Source organism: Parasteatoda tepidariorum, chromosome 12 (assembly GCF_982258835.1).
Source record: "Parasteatoda tepidariorum strain Cologne lab strain chromosome 12, Ptep-v5.0, whole genome shotgun sequence".
NCBI classification, from domain to species: Eukaryota; Metazoa; Arthropoda; class Arachnida; order Araneae; family Theridiidae; genus Parasteatoda; species Parasteatoda tepidariorum.
The window spans coordinates 17,044,375-17,066,595 of record NC_141766.1 but is presented as its reverse complement, the minus strand read 5'-3'; the positions used below and the strand labels follow the sequence as shown (position 1 = coordinate 17,066,595).

General features: G+C 28.3%; 1 protein-coding gene across 2 annotated transcripts in view; it reads right to left on the bottom strand.

The window, feature by feature from the left end:
- Nucleotides 1-1,903: 1,903 nt before the first annotated feature.
- The window catches only part of LOC107454974 (leukocyte elastase inhibitor), a 42,147-nt gene continuing 21,829 nt past the window's right edge, over nucleotides 1,904-22,221 (bottom strand). Inside the window, exons 2-4 of one of the 2 annotated variants that reach the window (XM_016072354.4) lie at nucleotides 15,206-15,235; nucleotides 3,385-4,528; nucleotides 1,904-2,633 (exon numbers count right to left, since the gene is read on the bottom strand). In XM_016072354.4, the coding sequence (XP_015927840.1) occupies nucleotides 2,322-2,633; nucleotides 3,385-4,512 (1,440 nt within the window). In that variant the 5' untranslated portion in view covers nucleotides 4,513-4,528; nucleotides 15,206-15,235 and the 3' untranslated portion in view covers nucleotides 1,904-2,321. The remainder of the gene's footprint in view (nucleotides 2,634-3,384; nucleotides 4,529-15,205; nucleotides 15,236-22,221) is intronic. The other variant, XM_016072355.4, reaches the window with a different exon arrangement.

Sequence of the window (22,221 nt, the reverse complement as noted above, 5' to 3'; positions counted from 1 at the left end):
CGCTTTGTAGGCAAATGTCATTGAATTTATGAATTAGAAAGGTTGAAGACCACCGAGATACTAATAATATTAGAGTGAGGAGTATGCATATGAATAGAATGGGCTGTGACAACTGTTCTTAAATAACATGTTAGAGCTGTTAACCGATAATAAACCATAACAGTTATGAATATATGTTCCCATATCTATAGAGTTTTGAAATCTTTTAAAATAGAAGGAACAAATACTAGAACAGATACGTTTATCATCTCAAATTATTCCGAGCAACCGCCATCTGCGTTCATATTGTTTATAGCATATTAAATTACACGTGATCCTCTAAGAACATTTTGAGTGGTTAACCTATGCTAGTCTTAGTAACAGCTGCAACACGAAGTCTTTTGCAAACTATCTCCTAATACACGAAGAAAATATATTAATCTTTTTCATTACATTTGTTATTGTTTAAAGTACTCAAACCTGAATAAAAGATTAAACAAAGCAGAAAAGTTTAACAAATGAGCTTTTGATAATATATTCGTATAGTACTTTCGCTTAGTATTTTGTAACAGACGTTGGAGAGTAAAATGTTATTTTCATAACAGGTAAAATTTAATACCAGGTAAAAAAGAGGGGTTACCGAATATATTATTCATCTCTAGCAGTTAACTTACGCAGGGCAAACAATTGGATTCGAGCAAGGGTTTCCAAACTTTTCGAGCCTCCAAGATCAACTGGAGATCAAAAATCAAAGTTTAAAATATCTTAATCTATCCCTAAATTTTCACTTCTTTTTAATGTAAAATATTGATCCTAGCTTGTGTTAAAAACGTGTCTATAAAAGTTTGTTCTGCTTCAGCTCATAGAGGTAAAGGAACGGTGTTGTAGCACAAGAATGGTCTCCGCCAGACGGTTTTCCATCTTGTGCTAAATTTTTAGGAATAACAAAGTGTTTGTGAACATTTTGTTATTCCTAAAAATTCTTGTTTAATAAATGGAACTAGTAAGAGTATATGAGTTGCAAGGCATGGAAAAAGGGTTGGTGGCATGCTTACAACTGCGCTTTTAGGCCTAAGTTGGTCACTTTGATATTTTTGTAAATATGTCCCAAGTATGAGGGTCATTCAAATGAAACCTGGTCAGTGCTGCTAACTTTGCATTAGACTTAATGGGGCACCACGTAACTGTGTGTATGGCGGCACCATTAATTGGCAGAGAGACTGACGCATGCTCAATGCTTGACGTTGCATAGCGACAGTGTGGTTGCACGCCGAAGAGAAGGTGGTCATGCAAGTTATCGTCTACTACGGATCATGCAGGCGAGTAAATAGGAACAACAAGGAGTGATGGAGAGCTAGGTAAGCTGGAACATCCACCGTACAGTTCAGACTTTTCACTGTGTGACTTTCGTGTTCTTGGATCTCTAAAACACGCTATTCGCGGATATCGATTCACAATGGACGACGACGTGCGTGACTGGGTCCAGGCCTGCATCCGACCATAGCCTGCTAGCTTCTTCAAAGATGGAATCGACCGGCTATAGTGTCGCAATGGGATAAATGTGCCAACAGTTTTGGCCACTATTTTTGAGTATGTGTACTGTGGTATAACTACATTTGTGAGTTAATAAAATCGTTACCGTTACTGACCGGGTTTCATTTGAATGCTACTCATATGTTTATAAATGTTTCAATATGTTTCAATTATTATTTGAAAATTTGGTTGAGATAAAGAGTTACAATTAAAGTGCATATGTGACTTGAAAGTTATGTTATTTCTCTTGCGAAGTTATTTCTCGTTGCCTTGTATTTAATAATTCACATTGTTTATTAAGTACTCATTATTATTTATTAAATATTCAACAAATATAATGTCCTATATTAAACAAGGTTGTGTGAAAATATTCTAAATAAATTTCAAAATAATTTGATACAAAACCTTTTATTTCATATGAATACAGAAAGATTGTGAATATGTACATAAGTGAGACATATATAGCAATAAATTTACTTTTTAAACCATTTTATGAAATTCATGAAGTTAAAAAACAGAAGAAAATAAACAGTTTTTGCGCTCTTATGCATAAATACTTTTATAGTAAAAAAAAATGATGTTTTTCTGCTGCCAAAAAATGCAAATATGTCGTTTCACAAAATTAAAAAAAGAAAAAAAGGAAAGAAAAAATAATATAGAAGCGTAAACTTAATCAAAGTAAAATATGGAAGCAATTCTATCACTTTGAAGAAGAACAAAACCTGAAAACCACATCAAATAACTTAGCACACCTTGGAGCTTTCAATGTAACATATACTTGTTCGAAAATAGAATTATTTGTTATTCAATTATATCCGTCTACCGGCCATTTTGCCCATAACTAAGGCTAGTCCACTTATATTATCGATGACGAAAAAGAGGAAAGGTTTGTCTTGGACATTCATGTGTATTGTTTCTTGACCAGTTGCAGGTGCTTGGATACCATTTCCATTCTTAATATTTACGTTTATCTTATGGATAAGGTTAGTGATGTGCAACCATCTAAAGTCACTCATGCCGAGAAGTTCTGCGAATCCTGGTGTAAAGAGATCTACTAGACCACTTCTGAAAAGAGCTTGGGTCAAATTCTTTGGGCTGTCTTCGAAAGATATAGGAGGCATCTAAAAGATATAAAAATGTAAGCTTTTCACGTTAGAAAATGTGCATTATTAAATTTTCATGGTGAAAAAATGTGCATTATTTAAAAACTATTTTTCACTATTTAACATAAAATTTAGTCTTGAATAATTTTTATCTCTTTTGTAGTTTTCCCTTTCTATTTTGGGTTTAAAGTAATGTTTTTAAAATACACAGATCTAAATATACGGACTTAATAAGCTCAAAGCGCATTTCATTTAATCCAAAATGAATTTTTTTTAAGAATTGATTAAAAATTGCTTTACCGCAAAAGATTCATTTTGAAATCTTACAAGTTAAATAAAATTTTTAATTAATAAATGTATAGATAAATAGTAAAAATAGTTTCATATAGTATAAATAGTTTCAGCATTTATTTTTTTGAAAAATAAGCAATTTTGTATTTTTTTAGTGGGAAGGCTCATTACCTTATAACATTTGCATTTTGCCATTTAAATAAAATAAAATAGAATAAAATATGTCTTTCCGAGAAAAAGTGATCTTCTCACATTTTAGGATATTAATTATATAACATTAATTCCATTTAGTTTACATGCATCAGTGCACTGATTAAGCTATACTTTGAATGTGGTAATGTATGAATCATGGATTTAAAATATCTTTTTCAATGATATTAATAGAGCTTTAATTTTCGATGACGACAGATATTTATCAAACTGTTTATTAAACCTAATTTTGTAAATACAAGTTGCTCATAACAACTAAATAACTTACTTCTAAGATGACGTTTCTGGATTGCATTGTTCCCAAAATATCAGTGATGTGTTGAGCATTTAGTCTGGTTTCTAACATGTTGATACTACTTGTGTCAGATGGAATCAAAATAACAAGAGACAGCATTCCACTTCTGAAAGGTATTTCTACACCAGTGCATCCAAGATAGTCATATGTTCCGTGGCGTAGTCCTCCTTGTCTAGTTCTGGTTGGTGCTGTGATGAAGTTATGGCTCTGATAAGCACTGGCGGCTGCGTAAGGAACAACTTGAGAAATTGATGGTGCAAAGTAAGATGAAAGTCCTCCCATTGGTGGTAATCTGCTATGAGTTTGTTGATAAGCATAATTCATTCCAAAAGAATGAGGTCCTTGAGGATATTGGCTAAATTGTGAATGACGATGGATGTCCTCTTGAGGCTGAGAAATAGTAGAGCCTGTTGCATCTAATATACCATCGAACGATAAAGCATTAAGAAGCAAGACACTTGTAGTTTTAGGCAAAGGCTGGGCAAGAATATTTTTTATATTTCCTTTTGTTTGTTTCTCAACAATGGCATTAATATGAAGCCTGCTTTCTTCGCCGTACATACTGAAATCTAGTGGATGAACAGATGTGTTGTAGAAGCTATGTAAAAACTTTTGATAGTGATAAAGAATACTGTATTCTCGTTGAACGTAAATGCTGTTAAATAGTACAATTTCAAAATCTTGAACTCCATAATCTTGTCGGTAACCGCCATTGTTGTTGCCCATGTGATCTGCTATGTGATGACCAGGAGTTACTTGCAAATTGTCTCGAAGGTGAATTAGCAAATCATGGAAGGCAATATGCACATCTTCTTGACGAACTCCCCATAAATATAAAGCTTGTTGTAAGGCATTTGCAGATCGTCCTTGTGCTCCCAAGAGAATCATGGCTAAGGATGTACTTATGCAAAATGGACAAAACGCCACGCCTTCATTTTTCGGTACTTTTAAAGCACGGTAAAGATCTATTCCAAATTGATTTGTTGAAAATGCTAATTTGCGCATGGCAAATGTTAAAGGCCTAACTTGGGCTTCTGATGATAAATATTGAGAGGAAACTAATCCCCACGTCAATACAGATATACTAAGTAGACTAAACATATTCTTTATGCACTATCTGAAAAAATTAAAAAACAACATAAATTTACTTGATCATAAAATAGTAATATAAAAAGCAACGGCATTCGTTCATACAGTTCGATCTCAACTTTCTTTAAAAAAATGTCACCAAAAAATTTTTAAACGAAAATATACGAGTGGTTACTTTGGAAACGCAATAATTCTTTTTACTTAAATTATAAAAAGTTTCCGTTGCACTAATATTTTTGTGATTATAGTTTTTTGTAAATTAACTTTTGAGGAAATCCTTACCTTATCATTTAATTATTGAAAAACTATACTATGCTTTTTTAATATATATATTTTAAAACTATATGCTTTGTAAAAAAATTACATTAGTTACATACATGATATTAAACTATTTTTCGATTATATTCATAGTTTTTAATTTGTGTTCATGCCTCTATGCTTAGCATTATACATTATAATAAGCATGTTTTGTGTAAGAACGTCTTAAATGTCATAAGATGTAAAAATGTCTCTCAGGCAACTTATTACGCAAATTACTTTTAGATATTAAAAAAAATCATAAATTTAATTAGTTAAAATGGTAAAAATCTTAACGTAGTTTAAATACAGTTTTCAAAAGTACAAACTAAGATCATTTTATTCAGAAATCATTGCATTTTATTAAATTATCTGATTCAGTCTAATTTTTAAAATTTTTACAACAGCACTAAACCTTTTTTGGTTGCAATTCCTTCTACCAGGTATTATAAAAAAGTACATAATAATACATAACCAAACACTTTCGAGGAAATTTCCTCAGTCAAAGTTAATAATGCATGCATTTAACTATTATTTAATTTAAATATTTAGTTAAAATTAATTTTCAAAAATGTTTCGTGAATAATTCATTTAGATATGTGGGGAAAGTATAGAACTATTATAGTATAGGATATTATATTATTTGGTATATTTGAAAGGAAACAGTTTAAATACTTAGTTTTTACATTCCAAATCTTTAACTACTATTCAAAATTTCTGAATAATGCGAATATCTAAGACAATCGGAACTATCTGCAGATTCTTATAAAGAATTTCTAATTATACTAGAAACATTTTATTTTGTAGTTATAGAGTTAAATTAAAGGCATGTTAGTATTTTTAAATTAATCTTTCATTACCCGCTCCGTCGCGTATTTGTTAGATACTTTATTATAAACTATAAATTCATTTAAGTTTAATATTAATAATTATGATAAATTTAAAATTTTTTTTAAAAAATAGAAAGGATATAATAACAACAAAATATATACTGAACAAGGGTTTGCTGAATTAAATTCAAATAAAATAAATAAATTGTCGGTATTTGATTGAACTATTGACAATGCATTAAATGGCAGAAAGTAACATGGAAGTAAAAAACATCTTTGAAATCAGGTATAATAAGGAAGAAATTAGTTTCATAGTATTTCATTGCAGAGTGAAAATGTTCAAAAAGCTTCAAAGGTATGAATTTTGAGCAATATCAAGATGATATTGCTGAAAATGAACATCAAGTAGATCAAAATGAAGCGAAGGAATGTTTCGTAAAATAGGAGCCAGTTTTCGCCGCGGTATCAGGATCAGAAATACAAATTCATCTCTAATGTACTTACTCTCGGGATGTGTTTTTGAGCTTTTATATTCAGACATGCATTGTAATTCATATATTCAGAAGGAACATATAATGGAATATTTTTAGAGGACATAACGTACACATAGAAACAAATGAAAATTTCTATGTTAAGTTTACTTGAATGAGGACAATCTTTACTATTAATATAGTTTTCGGGGCGGGATAGCCTGGTTGGTAGGGCGTTGGACTCTCGTTCCTGAGAACGGGAGTTCGAATACAGCTGACTGAAGAATTCCCGTTTAGTAAATGGTGGATGGTGCACGTTAAGTCTGTCGGGTTACAAAGTCCTCCATGTTCTCATAACAAATTATACCTCTGAGGTTACTGATTTGGGGATCGCTCGTTCTCCGCCTCAGATCAAAATTACGATCTGTGGATGACTGAATGGGTCCACAATATAAACGGTTGTGACGTATGGGTGTGGTAGAAGTCAAATTCTTGGCTATGGATTGCGCCACTGTAAAACAAGAACAATCGCATCCCCTCTGCCTTAATGAATGACGACAACAATAACTATAGTTTTCCATTCAAAAATTGCGGAAAGGATTGAGAATGGAAATACTGAATATAAGTAGTAAAAAGTGAGCACCAAAGAAAAGTTTTTAGATATTAATGACTTTTCTTAAAGAAAACAAAAAGTTTAAAAACAAAACAAGACTGGTTTCGTTACTACAGCGAACTATAATTTTTTTTTATATTTCTACTTATTTTTGCTGCACATGCATATGTAGGCTTATGTGGTCATTACAAAGTAAGGCTTAATTCGTTTTGTGTTAAAGCTAATTTATTTTAACGTACTTTTTTTCATGTATGTGTATCTATTGCTTCTCACTTTTATCTATTACAATCCTTTCAAGCTGTACTCGTGGTAGATATACTTATTCTATTCTATCTCAAATAGAACATTCAACTGAGAATGGGAATAATAATAAATAGTCTCTATCACATCGTACATCAAAAGATATTTTGAGAAAAGAAAATGTAGGAAAGGACATGATTTCCGATCGATTCAGTGACAGTCCTATGACTCGCTATCTCAACATAATTTGCAAACTGCATAAAGAGAAATCGTGTTTTACCATTCTATGTTGAAACTTTAGCTTTTCAAATAAAGGATAGTACATTTCATGGTAAAAATAAATATGTATGTACATATTGATGTTATATCTAAGTGTTCATAGAAATTATTCAGTATATAATATTTTCAGTGTATAAAGAAATTTGGAAAATACCAGACTCCTTTCTATTTAGTTGCTAAAACGTATAGTATCCACTATTTTCTATTTGTTTTGAAAGTTTATCTGAAAGGAAAATAGAAAAAGAGGAAAGGACGGAGAACAATATCAAAATCCAGACAGAAAGACTTCAAAAATGCCAGAATCGTTTTTAATAATTAATTAAAATTGGAAATATCCACTAATTTCACTTTGTTTTGAAGTTGATCTGAAAAAGGAAAGAACTAAGAGCAAAACATTGATTACAATTTACAAAAACATTTGAGAAACACCTGAAACGATTATTTTTACTTAATGAAATGGTGAAAGATACGTTATTTTCGAATAGTTTTGTAGTTAATCAGAAGATGAAAAATTAAAAAATAAATAAATAACTGAAGATTGAAGAATAAGAATACAAAAGAAAAAGAATAAAGCAAAACACCTGAAACGATTCTTTTTGTTGAATGGAATGGTGAAAGATCTATTATTTTCGAACAGTTTCAGAAGATGAAAAATTAAAGAAAATAAAAAGAAGACTGAAGAAGAAGACAAAAGAAAAAGAATAAAGCTGTCTTTTCAATGCTCTGAAACATTTAAAAAAATGCTAAAAAGTTTTTATTTATCTACTAAAATGTTGATTGATTCCTTTTATGAGACCGTTTTTTAAGCGTTTCGTTAAAATTTCTGAAACTTTTCGTAAATATTTTGAAAATGTTTCAAATAGTGTTACATGTTGAGAGATGAAATACTTATTTGCTATTTTTATCAAAGATATTAAAAAAATATCTTATTGAGGGAGGAAGAAAAGGGGTATAAATCCTCATAGTACAAATTATACCATTTTAAAAAGAGATATTTGTATTGACGAAAATAAATCAGTATTTTTTATTCACAAATTTTTATCAAAACAGAATATTATTCCAATAGTCCAAATGTTTTGTTTCCATATTAATTCACTAATCATAAATTCATTAAATGATACAAACTTCGATTTTAAATTAGTGAGCGCTAACATTTTGAGACTTAAACATTTTGAGACTATTACTTTCATAACAAGCTAATTGCCAAGCTTTAATAACATTTCTGGTTAAGTAGCTTTAACTAAAATTTGATAATATAACTTTTAAGTCAATTTTAAGTACATTCTGATTATTCAACTTTAACGGTTTCTTAAGAGAGTTAATTAGATTTTCGAACATTAAATAAACGGATATGCAAATAAAATATACTTGAGTATCCTTAAAAATATTATACTAGAAATTAACATTTTAATTTGTTTTGTAAAATATCGAAAACAAAGCACTTGTTAAACGTGCCGATATATTTGTATGAAGTATAATTAATTAAAAACTACTGTATTTTGTGATAGGCTTCTACATCAGAAAGCCTCCACACCTCCACACGGTTTTTAAAAGTAGTCTACGCAGGTTATTTAAAAAGTGAATTAGTTTCTCGCATGAAATAAACTTGTATTATGAAAATACCTGAAAGAAATTTATTTTACTTTATATATTTGGTGAATTATAATGTGGTGGTTAACAAGGAAGTAAGACAAACCAATTATATTCATTAATCTATGTGATTTTAAAACATACGTTTGGTACCATTTTTTTTTGCAAAGTGGTTAGATAGGACTACCTTTAAGAAATCGGGAGGAGGCTTTTAGTTGCAGGAGGTAATGGTTTTGTACACATTAAAATTTTTTGAGCATCATATTTAAGAGGTCACAGTATCCTTGCAACATTTTTTATAAATAAAGATATAATAATTCATTTTGTGGGTGCTTTACATGCTCATTTAACTTATAATCAATAATTTATCTTCAAAAAATAGTTAAACTGTTTAATTTTTTTAAAATTTAAAAAAAAAAATTAAAAATTGAAAATTTTTAAATCCTTAAAACTTTTTTATTTTAACATATTTTCAAAATGTTTCTTTCTTAGTGCTTACAATATTCATTTTAACAATTTTGTGCATTTATTTGTTGGTATATCGATTAGGACATTTTTTCTAGATTATTTTGTAAAAAAGTATTTAAAAAAAAGGTTAAAAATCCCTGTTATATATAACATGCTGTAAAAATTTTAATACCTCATAAAATGCTTATTCCATGCACAGTTTAAATAAGTGTATTTTACTTAAGATAAAAAAGTTTACTTCAAAGCTTTATCTTAAATAGAAAAAATTCCTTAGGGATTTAATTAAGATAAAAGCACAAAATTATCATCCGTGAAAAAAAGAACTTAAAAGTCTGTCTGCTGATCAAGTTTCTGTTTTAAGGCAATCTAAAATCATTCATAAATTTTAAAAAATGTAGATAGAGAGATGATTTTTTTTTCAGTGCATTTGAAATAGTTTGAAGTTTTATTATAAGCAATAAAAAAATATCGATATTTTGGTCATTTTTTGGATACTGTGACCCCTTAATTAATGATAATTTTTGTGCAATTGATGATAATTTTTATATAATTATATAATAAAAATAAAGGGGTAAATAAAATAATAAATGTGAAAAATATCCTTATTACATCATGTAATGAAACACTTCCAAAAATTGAACTAAATAGCTTGTGCAAAGCTATTTTGATATTTAAAGCAGAATAAGTTATGGAAGAAACAATGGGTTGGGTTTCTGTACTATATCATAAATATGCGTAACTTAAGAAATTAGTACGGTTTTATAAATGAGCACAATTTTCAAAATTATCTTATTTCGTAATAAAACAATTACAAATATATATTATGTTGAAATATAAATATTTGATAACTTAAATATGAAAAAAGACGGTTTAATAGTCGGAACAGGTGCTTTTAAAATCTTAATTATTTTTTCTAAAATGTTGACATCATTTATAATTCCTTATTATTTTTTAAATAAAATTCTTTCATTAATAATTAGGTTTTTATCGTTTACTTAACTAAAAATTAAAAAAAAATAAGGTTAACAAATGTTAATTTTTTTTTGTTATTTCGGTCTTTAGAAATTTAGAAATAAAGGTAAAAATTTAAAAAAAAGTTTTACTTTTTCATTATCTATTTACAGGATTTGATTTTGTTGAAGATGAATAGATTTCTTATAGTATAAAAATATTCAACGAAAAATATTATATAAAATAAACTAGAAAAAAATATTCTGAACCACGTTCAAATATAATTAACATTAAAGAGTCTTTTAAATTTATGCATTAGCATTTCTAATTTTGATTTTTTCTTATAATATTGTCTGAGATGAAAATCTTGAAAAAATGGAGAGATAAGAAAAGAAATTATTTTTAAGATGCGCCTGCATGAAAACTTCAGATTTTTATTAAATTACAGACGCAAAAAGATATTTATGGAATAAAAATTTCAGTCCTCTTAAAAAACTAATTAATTTTAAAAGAGTTTTAATATCTCAAAGATTTTTAAGATTAATTAAGAAACGAAGATGTTGACATGTAAAATGAAGTAATAAATAGACGAATGAAATAAAAATATTTAAAGCCATCATGTACAGTTTACTTTAATAATATGCACTTTTTATCTCCAATGAAAGTTAAAAAGTGACAAACAATGCAAGTTATTTATGCTGATGTTATTAATAAAGATTTAAGTACAGTTATTGAGATAGTTAATTAAAAGGATTAGGTCAGTCAACGTATGTAATTTTGACCTTCACGGCAAGATGAGCCGCAGGTCATTCGTCTAGTCTATACTGAGAGACACGTGAATAAACGGAAATTTATTTTTGTCTGACTTAGTGGTTGTTTTTCAGTAATGGTTTGAAAATATAAACTTCTCTTTTCTTTCTATACAACTAATTAATGCTCACTTTTAAGCAATATTTCGTACTTTAATATTAAATGTTATGAAATAAGCTAAAAGAAACTTGCCTTTACACTTTTTTCTTTTATTTGATTAATTTTCAATGATGGTGAAAGTATAGAAGTTGTTTTCATCTTTCTACTTTTAAAATTTAATGCCCAAGTAGACATTTTTAAACAATTGTTTGTAAATTAATATTAAATGTTATGAAATCAGCTGGATAAAGTAAAATTACTAATGAAGCTTTTCTGAAACATTTGTTTCATTTGAATAATTTTTAATGATAGCAAAAGTATATAAACTGCTTTTGTCTATCAACTCTAGTAGTCTAAGTCTAGTAGTCTAAGTAGGCAAAATTAATAAACAATATTTTATATATTAATGTTAAATGTTGGGAAATTATGAAAAATTGCTAAATGAAGCATGCTTGAACACATTTTGCTTTATTTGATTTAATGGCTGTTTGTCTTGTCAAAGAATAAAAATTAAAAAAATAGTCATAACAAAGAATAATAATTAATTAATAATATTTTGTATATTCATATTAAATGTTGTTAAATCAGTTGAATAATTACTAAGAGAAGTTTGCCTGAAGGCATTTTGTTTTATTTGACTAATTTTCAATGATTATTAAAACATATAAACTAATTCTGACGATCAACTCTAACCCCTTAATTCTCAAGTAGGCATAATTAATATACAATATTTTATATATTAATGTTAAATGTTGTGAAATCAGCTGAAAAGTTGCTAAAAGAAGCTTGCCTGAACATATTTTATTTGATTCAATGGTGGTTTGACTCAACAAAGAATAAAAATACTAAGCTTAAGTAAGTTCATATTGCAACTGTTACTGTACAACAATTATTGTATATATAATAGCAATTACTGTAACTCTTTTAAACTGGAGAAAACAAGTTGGTTAATTGATTTAACAATGTTGCTGGGTACGTGTTAGTATTTTTAAGCAAAATTAAATATCAATTTTTATTAAAAAAGGCTCAGTATATGCTTTGATTTGACCAATAGTGTGATAGAAAATATTTTCATAGATATTTGAAAGAAGTATTTTCTAATGCAGTTTATTACTAATACATCAAACACTAACATTTTATCTTTTAAATAGTGAAACTTTTTTTAAATTTTGAAATTTAAAATTTACTTAAAAAAAGTTAAGTTATGAAACTTCAGAAACATGCAGACAATTTTGCTTACTTAAGCATTGAAAAAACATTTCAAATATGTTAGATATTTTTATAAGTTCCAATGAGAGAATATTTAATTAAGTTTTACATTTCTCACACAGATTCGACATTTGTATAAGTTCCAATGCGAGAATATTTAATTGAGTTTTACATTTCTCAGATTCATGATTTTATACATTATTTTGAGATTTTGTTTTATTTCATTTCTTCTAGAACAGTGTTGGTAAAGAATATTTGAAATTGTGCTGTGAATTGGGAAAGTAAATAGAATGATTAGCGCGTTGATATTTGTGTATCAATATGTAAAATAAGCATTCATAAATTAAAAGTTTCGGATTTTTAATTTTCAGATTGGCAAACCAGTTTTTATAATTTTTTATTAATAAAAGAAACTATGATAAATTTAAATGATAAACATGCCATTTAATTTACATAAAAATTACTTTGAAAGAAAAAGAAACACCGAAACACATTTATAAAAAATCTCCATTTATTTCTTATATTTTAACATTGTGACCGTTTTAAAAGAAATCTTTTTATCAAAATATAAGCTTTTATACTATGCGCAAAGTGGTTTCGACAAACTCTTTTTGTGGAATTTAAATAAAATATTAATAATATTTTGCATCAACCAAAAAAAAATTAATGGTTTTTTGATACAAACCATTCATAAGCGAAAAATTGTATTTATGTAAGATTAAAATGCACGTTTCTTAGTATTTGTTTTACGGCGAGTGTATTTGAGAGGCAAATCAATATATTAGATATATAATCTAATCTAATCAAATATATTAGAGAGACAAATTGAATATTTAAAGAGAAAAACAAAAGAATAAGCATTTATATAGTAATAAAATAAGAGAGATTGTTTTTAAACATATGGCAATTATTGATGTTTGAGCTTTCAATAGAAATGAAATTATTGTAGCTGCTTTTCGTAGAAGAGAGCTTTCATAGTTTTAAAAACATTTAAAATTCTAAGAAACTTTTGAATAATTCCTGTTAACACTGATTTAAATATAAATAAAATTAAAACATACGTTTCTGTCTCATTTAGCATTTGATATCGGCAAATGTTGTAATCATCAGCGATACACTCTATTTTTTTCTGGTTATGGTCACAGTGATTTTAATTAAATAATTTTAAATGCATCCTAAAATCAAGCCATGAATTGTTTGCCGAGTGGGCAGATTTATTACAGGAACTCAACTTGCGAGAATAAATTTCAAATTTAGTATTCGAAGCAAGTTTCTTTATATAAAGGAATTTTAAGTTAGTGATCACGCTTTCATATGGCTTTAAAGAGTTAATGCATGAAACTCTGAGGGAAAAAAACTCGGTAATCGAAATGAAATGGACAAAAAAACTTTCCATATCATTACATGATATTTGCTGGAAAAAAATCACACAGTCCCTGGGCAAATTATTCGACGCACTGTAAGAGTTTATGTAAAATCAGGAGATACTTTACAGCTTTATTGTTTTTACGCGGATGTAATCAGTTTGCACTTGCTTACGTTCTTGTATCAATCGGTTAACATTGTAATGCGATACGTTAAAAATAAATAAAAATAGGAAGTATATAAAAAATTTCTCGAATAAAACCCCATTACATGTATGTTTAAATATGAAAGTATTGCATATAAACTCATGCAAAACATGTAATTATTAATAAACTACAGAGCGTCTAATAATTTGGTCTGATTATTACAATATACTAATATAATACCTGATATAATAAATATTCTATATTCATATAATATATCGTCGAATTTATCCAATCGTCGAATTTATATCATATATCGTCTAATTTATCCAATCGTCGAATTTATATCATATATCGTCTAATTTATCCAATCGTCGAATTTATATCATATATCGTCTAATTTATCCAATCGTCGAATTTATATCATATATCGTCTAATTTATCCAATCGTCTAATTTATATCATATATCGTCTAATTTATCCAATCGTCTAATTTATATCATATATCGTCTAATTTATCCAATCGTCGAATTTATATCATATATCGTCTAATTTATCCAATCGTTGAATTTATATCATATATCGTCTAATTTATCCAATCGTCGAATTTATATCATATATCGTCTAATTTATGCAATCGTCGAATTTATATCATATATCGTCTAATTTATCCAATCGTCAAATTTATATCATATATCGTCTAATTTAACCAATTGATACATGAGTGGAAACAAATGCAAACCAGTTGCAGTCGCGTAAAAACAATAAAACTGTATAGTATCGCCTAATAATTAAAATTTTACGAAGAATCTTATAGTTCGCCTAATAATTTGACCATGGACAGTAGGTATATATAAAAAATATCAATTCGTTTTAAAAAAGGCAGCTTTATTTAAGGGTACTAGATATCTAGTCAATTTTAAACAATAAGATATGATATAAATTGTTTATGTTTTGTGTACTGTGCTTGTCTTGTAAATAGTGCCCATACAATTTCTGTAATACTATTGCTAATGGGATTTACATTGCGATGTTTTACTGATTTTCTTCAGGTTCCTTGATAAAAGACTCGAGAGTTTACAGAATTTTTTACTTTGCACTACACACTCAAGTGTATTTTTTTCTGAAAATAAATATACTTACTTTTTTTCCCCAGAGAGAAATATAGCACTCTATTTGTTAAAAAAAAATTATACTTACTAAAAATAGTGCGTTCAAGGAAATTAGTCTTAAAAAGGCAATTATTTATGATACTTACACGCTCAATTGGGCTTTAGACGAATACAGATAAAAAAAAGAATTTTTTAAAAATTTTGCCTAAAAACTATGAATAATACATACTTTGAATCATTCAGTGCAATAACAAAACACCTGTAAGTATAACATATCTTAATAAAATACCAAAAATAATTATGATAAACAACAAGAATCAGTAAATTTCCTTCAAATTTGTTAAATTAATTTCCTTGCGATGTAGATAATTTAGTAAACTCGAAAGAAAAATAAATTTACTACACTCTCTTTATTAATTTATGAAATAAAATTATGTCTTTTAAGAACTGTTCAAATTATTATAATAATTTGGTTTTCACCTATAATTTAGCGTTTTAGAGAAAAACAAGCGAGTGTTGTTAGTTTTTTATAAGATGTGACCATTATATAGCATTTGATAAGACCTCTTGGACTTAATAGGATCTGCTGTCTAGATTAAGGCTTTGATTTACTGCGGCACTGATTTAATATACTTGTATTACAGTCCCTATTCTATATTTGAACAGAAAATACGTGCAAGGGAAACTCCATATATTGTTATTTACTTTCGTTTTTTAGATCAGAATTATGCTCAACAAATCTAATTTAGTATATGACTGACTTAACTAGAATCTTATATTGTAGTACAAACAATGTGATGAGCTTCTTGCTCAAGCAATTCGTTTCCCTTATAAAATTACAGATTCTCTAGAAATTTGAACTTAAAGAAACAAAAAATAATTATTACAATTAATCAATACAGTAAATTGCTTTTACTTATTATTATTTAAAACTTTAAAACTAAATTCATTTGTTGCTTAAATAAATATAAATAACGCTTTTTTGCTTAAAAGTGAAAAAAAAAAGAATTGTTAATTTAGTTTAGTTTGATTGTTAACGTCACGTTACACGGAGAAAAATATTATGGCAAAATTATGATGGTAAAGACATTTCTTGTAAAAGAAACCATAATCTTGATAATTAAACTAAACTTCATGGAATTTAACTATAGGAATTTTATACAGTTCGGTTTACTGGAAATTCTGATTTTTAAAATTATAGTTCTCATTACCAACAACAAAACAATAACAAGTACAAGACTGATAAAGTAAGTTTAACCAAATAAATAATTTTTATGCCATGTTACAGGGTATCACTAAAACATTTCTGAAATGTTCTTTAGAACTGTCCCCTATTTTACCATTTATTTGGTAATTTTAACCTTTTAATACCTCTCACAAAATAGAATGGTAATAATATGCTTACACGTTTATGGTTTATTTAAAATGGCGGTTTATTTAAATAGTTCATGGAAGTTAAATGACTGTTAATTTTTTTTATTCTAACAAAATTTTTTTAATTATTACAAGAGGTAAAAGGACGTGAATGATTTGCTTCAAAGGTTTACAATATACTAAACTTAGATATATCAAAATTATGGTGACTTTGTTTTATCCATCTCTTATGGGAGTAGAGAGATACATTTATTTACATACATATGTGGGTTTCTTTGCGAATATAAAGAATGGCTAAAACTCGTTATACCATATAACCATATTTTATTGAGTCTCCATTGGTTCTTTTATTATAGGTCCTTCCGCCAAACGCTATGAGTAGAGGTAGAGGGTTCAATATCTTTCTGTTGTTTTTTTTTCATTTTTGTGCTATTTGTTCTGCGAGATAAACTATTCTTTGCATTAAACGCACGGGCCTTCATATGTATCTAAACCAAATTAATTTATCTAAACCAAATTAATTTATTATTATATATTACTGTTACTCATTCATGGTTATGCTTTGATTCAAACCCGTAACCTCCAATTTAAATTGTGTTTGGTGGAAAGATGAGACGGTTTGACGCGCGAAGTCGAGCTCTTTATAAAAAGTACATTTTATTTTTAATTTGACCGAAAAGTAATTACCAACTAGCTTCAGAAAAAACTTGCTCTCTTTGATGCTCCTATAGAGGCAAAAACACGGTAAATTTTATCATATTCCGGTAGTTTCGACTATACTTTTTTTCTCAGTGCAAAGCTATAGCTCGTTCACCAGGAGTTGGCACTTGGCTCCGCCTTCATCACGTGGTATGCGACGATACTATTTCGCTATTTTTGGGAGAAGGTTGTGAGCAAACTTGAACAATGTTGCTATTTGGCGATCGTTTGGCAAAAATATTTATTTCGCAAACTTTATGTGCATTTTTTTAACAATAAATATTTCATAAATTTATTATATTTTGCACCATTTCTTATGATATTTCTTTCTTTTGAGTGAATAGTTTGTCCTTTATGAGCCATTTCGCTGGGAGAACAACAGTTTTTAAATTTAAACTATATTTAATTAGCTAGTGTAACAAAAGGTATAAAGCAGATGATAAAGCAAAGTAATGACTGAAAAATAATTCACTTTTTGTGTTTGGCGCAAATTAAGGGTTGTCTCAATTTCAACAACGGAGATGTTTCTCTTCTAACTCCCGCGCTGAAATGAACTCTGCGTCCCAGGAGGTGGAGCCAAGTCTCAACTTCTGGTGAACGAACTATACACTAATGGAACCTAAGTAAATAACGGACTATTGGTGACTTAGAGACTATGAACTATTTGTTGTATTATTCAGCTTTAACAACGATCCGAAGACAAAACTGGAGCACACGCGCTGGATTCTATTTCAATTTGCACTTTAAGTGACATTTATTTTCATTAAAAGTTAAAGGTTTTACAACTAACAATCATTTAAAGTATTTGAATTTCATTTTAATATTTTAAAATTCTAAGTTCTAAAAAATATAATTTTTATGCCTTTACAATTGATGGGTGTATAAGGATTCTAAGTGATACTTTAATGAATACGAATGAATTATACTTAAAGTATACACGTTTACTGCAGAAAATAAAGATCATGTCTATTTCTTATCCACTAGCCACAACTGGCAAAGTTTATAAATCCCTAGTAATTATTTAAAACTGATTTTGTCATATAGCATTCGCATTTTTGTCGTTTAAACTTGCTGTCAAAATGCACTATTTCTAGGGTTTCTTGTCGACTTTCGCCAAATGTACTTGGAACTTTTCCCCACTCCGAAAGAAACACAAAGATTGCCTTTTAGTGCCGTTATTTGCTGAGATCTCAAAGATTTAATGACTTGGCAAAATTTATGCATGCCGCTCAAATTGGATAAGACAAAATGAAGATCTTTCTCTTAGAAATATAAACTTTTTTTTTCAAGAATGTTGCAAGAACCTTTGTGGTCTAAATTAAATTGATCAAAAATGAAGATGTATTGTTTAGCAATTACGTCAAAAACGATTAATTTAAGTGGTTGCAAAGGCAGATGATGCAACCTTAAAGTGAGAAAACGTACTGGTCACGAAAAATTGAATTTTTTTAGATTCTTTCATTTCGTAAAAACTTTAATCTGGAATCACGATTTTACTGCTAAATATCACTAATGAGTATTTAATAATACAAATTGCTTAAAAATACGTTTTTCTCATTTTTACAATTGTTGAAAATAATTGTAAAATGAAATAAAATTAAATTGCCGCATTATAACAACAATAATAGATCCACAAATAAAGTTCATTGATTGCTAAAAAATGATTAATTTTATTCTTACAAAACATACTGAAAAATCTAAAATTAATTTTGTCTGATTTTTTTTTTATTTTGTTGAAAATTCGTACAAGAATTTTAACTGCCGTATTAAGCATTTTACTATTTAAAGTCTAAAATGTCCATTTTTTTATACATACAATTGTTTGAAAAGAAAATAGTTTTAGCGCGGTATTTTTAGAAACGGTATGGAATTATTTTTAAAATGTAATTGTTACACTTATATGTAACAGTCATATACATTATAACAATAGTATGGAAGTTCGCCTATCACAAATAGATAAAAAGAAATGAAGTTTAACGATCACGTCAAAAACGATTAATTTTGAATGCCAGGAAAGGCAACAGATTTAATCTTACGCAACCTACTTGTGCACGCTATATTTGAGTTACCTTAAAATTGAATAAATCAGGTTATTGAATTTAATTTGCATTTTCCAAACACTATTATGAATTTATGCGTTAAAAACACTCCCGGTCTATTTTCCGAACAAAACATTAAGCGTAAAATTTACCACTATAAGTTACCTAGTTTCGTTCTAAAAGAGAATATTATCGCGTTTTATCAATGATTGACAGTGCTTATTTTAAAAGATAAACTGAAATTCAGCATTCATTTAGTGTGCGAAATTATACCTTACATCACGCGAGCAAGCTTGAATAAAAACTCATTATGACCCCAAATAAACAGTGACATTTTTTGTGGCACTCGTGTCCAAAGTTGACGTTAGCTTTGAATTCATATTTGAATGTATTGTATAACCGATCCCTTTCTCGATGTTTCCGGGAAATCAAGCACAAAACGTATCCTGTTGAATCACCCGAAACGTTCTATCGTGGCGATATTCCTGGGTTATTGCTCCGGCGAATTGTATTTCCTTCTGTTCAGCGTCGCGAATTCTTCGAACAGCCGTTACGTTACATCACAAAAGTATCATCTGGATTATTCCAGTTTATAAGCTCAATATTTGAATGTTTAAAGGAATTATCTTAAAAAATGGCCGAACAAAAACCTTATGTTGTTTTTCTTTCACAAAGCAAAAACTTTTATATCCGAATTTTATAACTGAATAAACTTTTTTAAGATTCTGCCCCACCGACTGTTGCTTTAGTGTCCGACAGGGATATTTTTAAAAGAGGACTCCTCATATATATATATATATATATATATATATATATATATATATATATATATATATATATATATATATATATATATATATATATATATATATATATATATATATATATATATATATATATATATATATATATATATATATATATATATATATATATATATATATTCTATTTTAATCCATCAGATATTTAATGCAGTCGATTTTATTACTCTTTCTGTATAATGATGATACCATTCTAATTTTATTAAGCATTTATTATGAAAAAAAAATAGAGGAATTAAATTATTTACAAAATGTACGTGGAGCTGAAGCTCCCGGAGACTTTTACAGATTCATTTTCTAAAGACAAATTCGCACTTTTTTTTCACATGGAGCATACAGATATTATTTCTCTCATGTCACGTGATTCATGATACCCAGACTTCTTTGTTAGGGTTGACATCGCAAGAGGTAATAATAAGACCGGAAGAAAATCATATTAAAATTTTAAAATATTTATTAATTAGAATGATATTTTGGTTTCATAAAGACATTTTACTGCGCAGTATGGATTCATTACATAAATAAAGAATACATTTCTAACTAATTAACGAAAATAAATAGCCGAAATGCTTATTATATACATATATATATATATATATATATATATATATATATATATATATATATATATATATATATATATATATATATATATATATATATATATATATATATATATATATATATATATATATATAGTTAGATATAATAGACAACTTGTCCAGTTTTCATAATATTCTTGTAACCATTAAACGTATTTAAATTTTTTTTATCGGAATCAGTTTTTTTATGTGCCGAACATAATTTCCTCTGTTAGAAATAAAAACCAAGTTTCCTGATTACTCTTTTTACATTCTGATCGAATTTTTAAAAGCCTAGAAAACAACGCTAGCAGTCATGTTGTGTGGTATGTTAAGAGCTGAATGAACTGCCTGCTCAGAAATCTGAACCCTATTGATTCAGTTAAGGGATGAAATAAACATAAGAAATCAGTGAAGAAACAGTGGAGGCAAAATAAGGCGTCACACGATGCCGTCATACATGCCGCATCATTGTATGGCGTCATACAATGACGTCATACAAATATGGCGGCCTATACAATATGGATGTCTCGGATGTAATTTTCTTTAACAGCAATGGAATAGAAATAAAACTCTTTTTTTCTATCACTTATAGGTAGATAATTTAAAAATTCGAAGATTGGTAAAAATGTATAAATTTAAATTCAGCGATACAATCACAATGCTGAATAACTATTTTAGAAGGATTTCATGAAATTAAAATAACCCTACTACCTATTATCCTTCGAGAACTGGTACGTATGAAATCCCTCCTTTAGAAGGAAAAGATGGCACGTTATTGTGGCATCTACCAGGAAAGATGCAAGCATGTGCCCGAAGCATCGTTATTGTGGCATCCACCAAGAAAGATACAAGCATGTGCCTGAAGCATCGCTATTGTGGCATCCACCAGGAAATATACAATCATGTGGCTGAGGCATCTTTATTGTGACATCCACCAGGAAAGATACAAGCATGTGGCTGAGGCATCTTTATTGTGATATCCACCAGGAAAGATACAAGCATGTGCCTGAGGCATCTTTATTGTTACATCCACCAGGAAATATACAAGCATGTGGCTGAGGCATCTTTATTGTGACATCCACTAGGAAAGATACAAGCAGGTGCCTGAGGTATCGTTATTTGGCGTCCACCAGGAAAGATACAAGCATGAGCTGGAGGAGGGGACTATTCATCCATCTCAATTTTATTAAAATTACAATTTGCTAAAAGAACAGTGCATATTCATACATTTAAAGAATGTACGTAGTTAATGAAATAGACAAAACAAATACTAAATACTCAGTTTCCGTTAAAATGATCGAATAAAAGAAGAAATGAGCCAGAAAATGAGATGAAGAAGAAAACATGAAATGAACTAGTAGACAAACTGCAAACTAATTCGTAAAATGTACGTATTCAAAACTAAATTATGACGATTTGATGGTAAGATGTATAGACATAAAAGTGTCGGTTTTAAAAGAAATAAAGATAATCCAATAATAATAATATTGGTAAGATGTTCGAATTATTTTCATGGAGTCACAATAGTGATAAAAACAAAGAACTATTTTCCAGCTCAATAGTTTGAGGTTGAGTCTTAAATAAGCTCTGATACTTTTTTCGTAGTTCGCAATTGTATTTGAAGATAACTTTTTAAACTATTCAGATGTAATTCTTTATTCTAAATAAATGCAAAATATTATTTTAGTTGTGTCAAAAAATTAATTATAAAATAAAATTAAACGTACT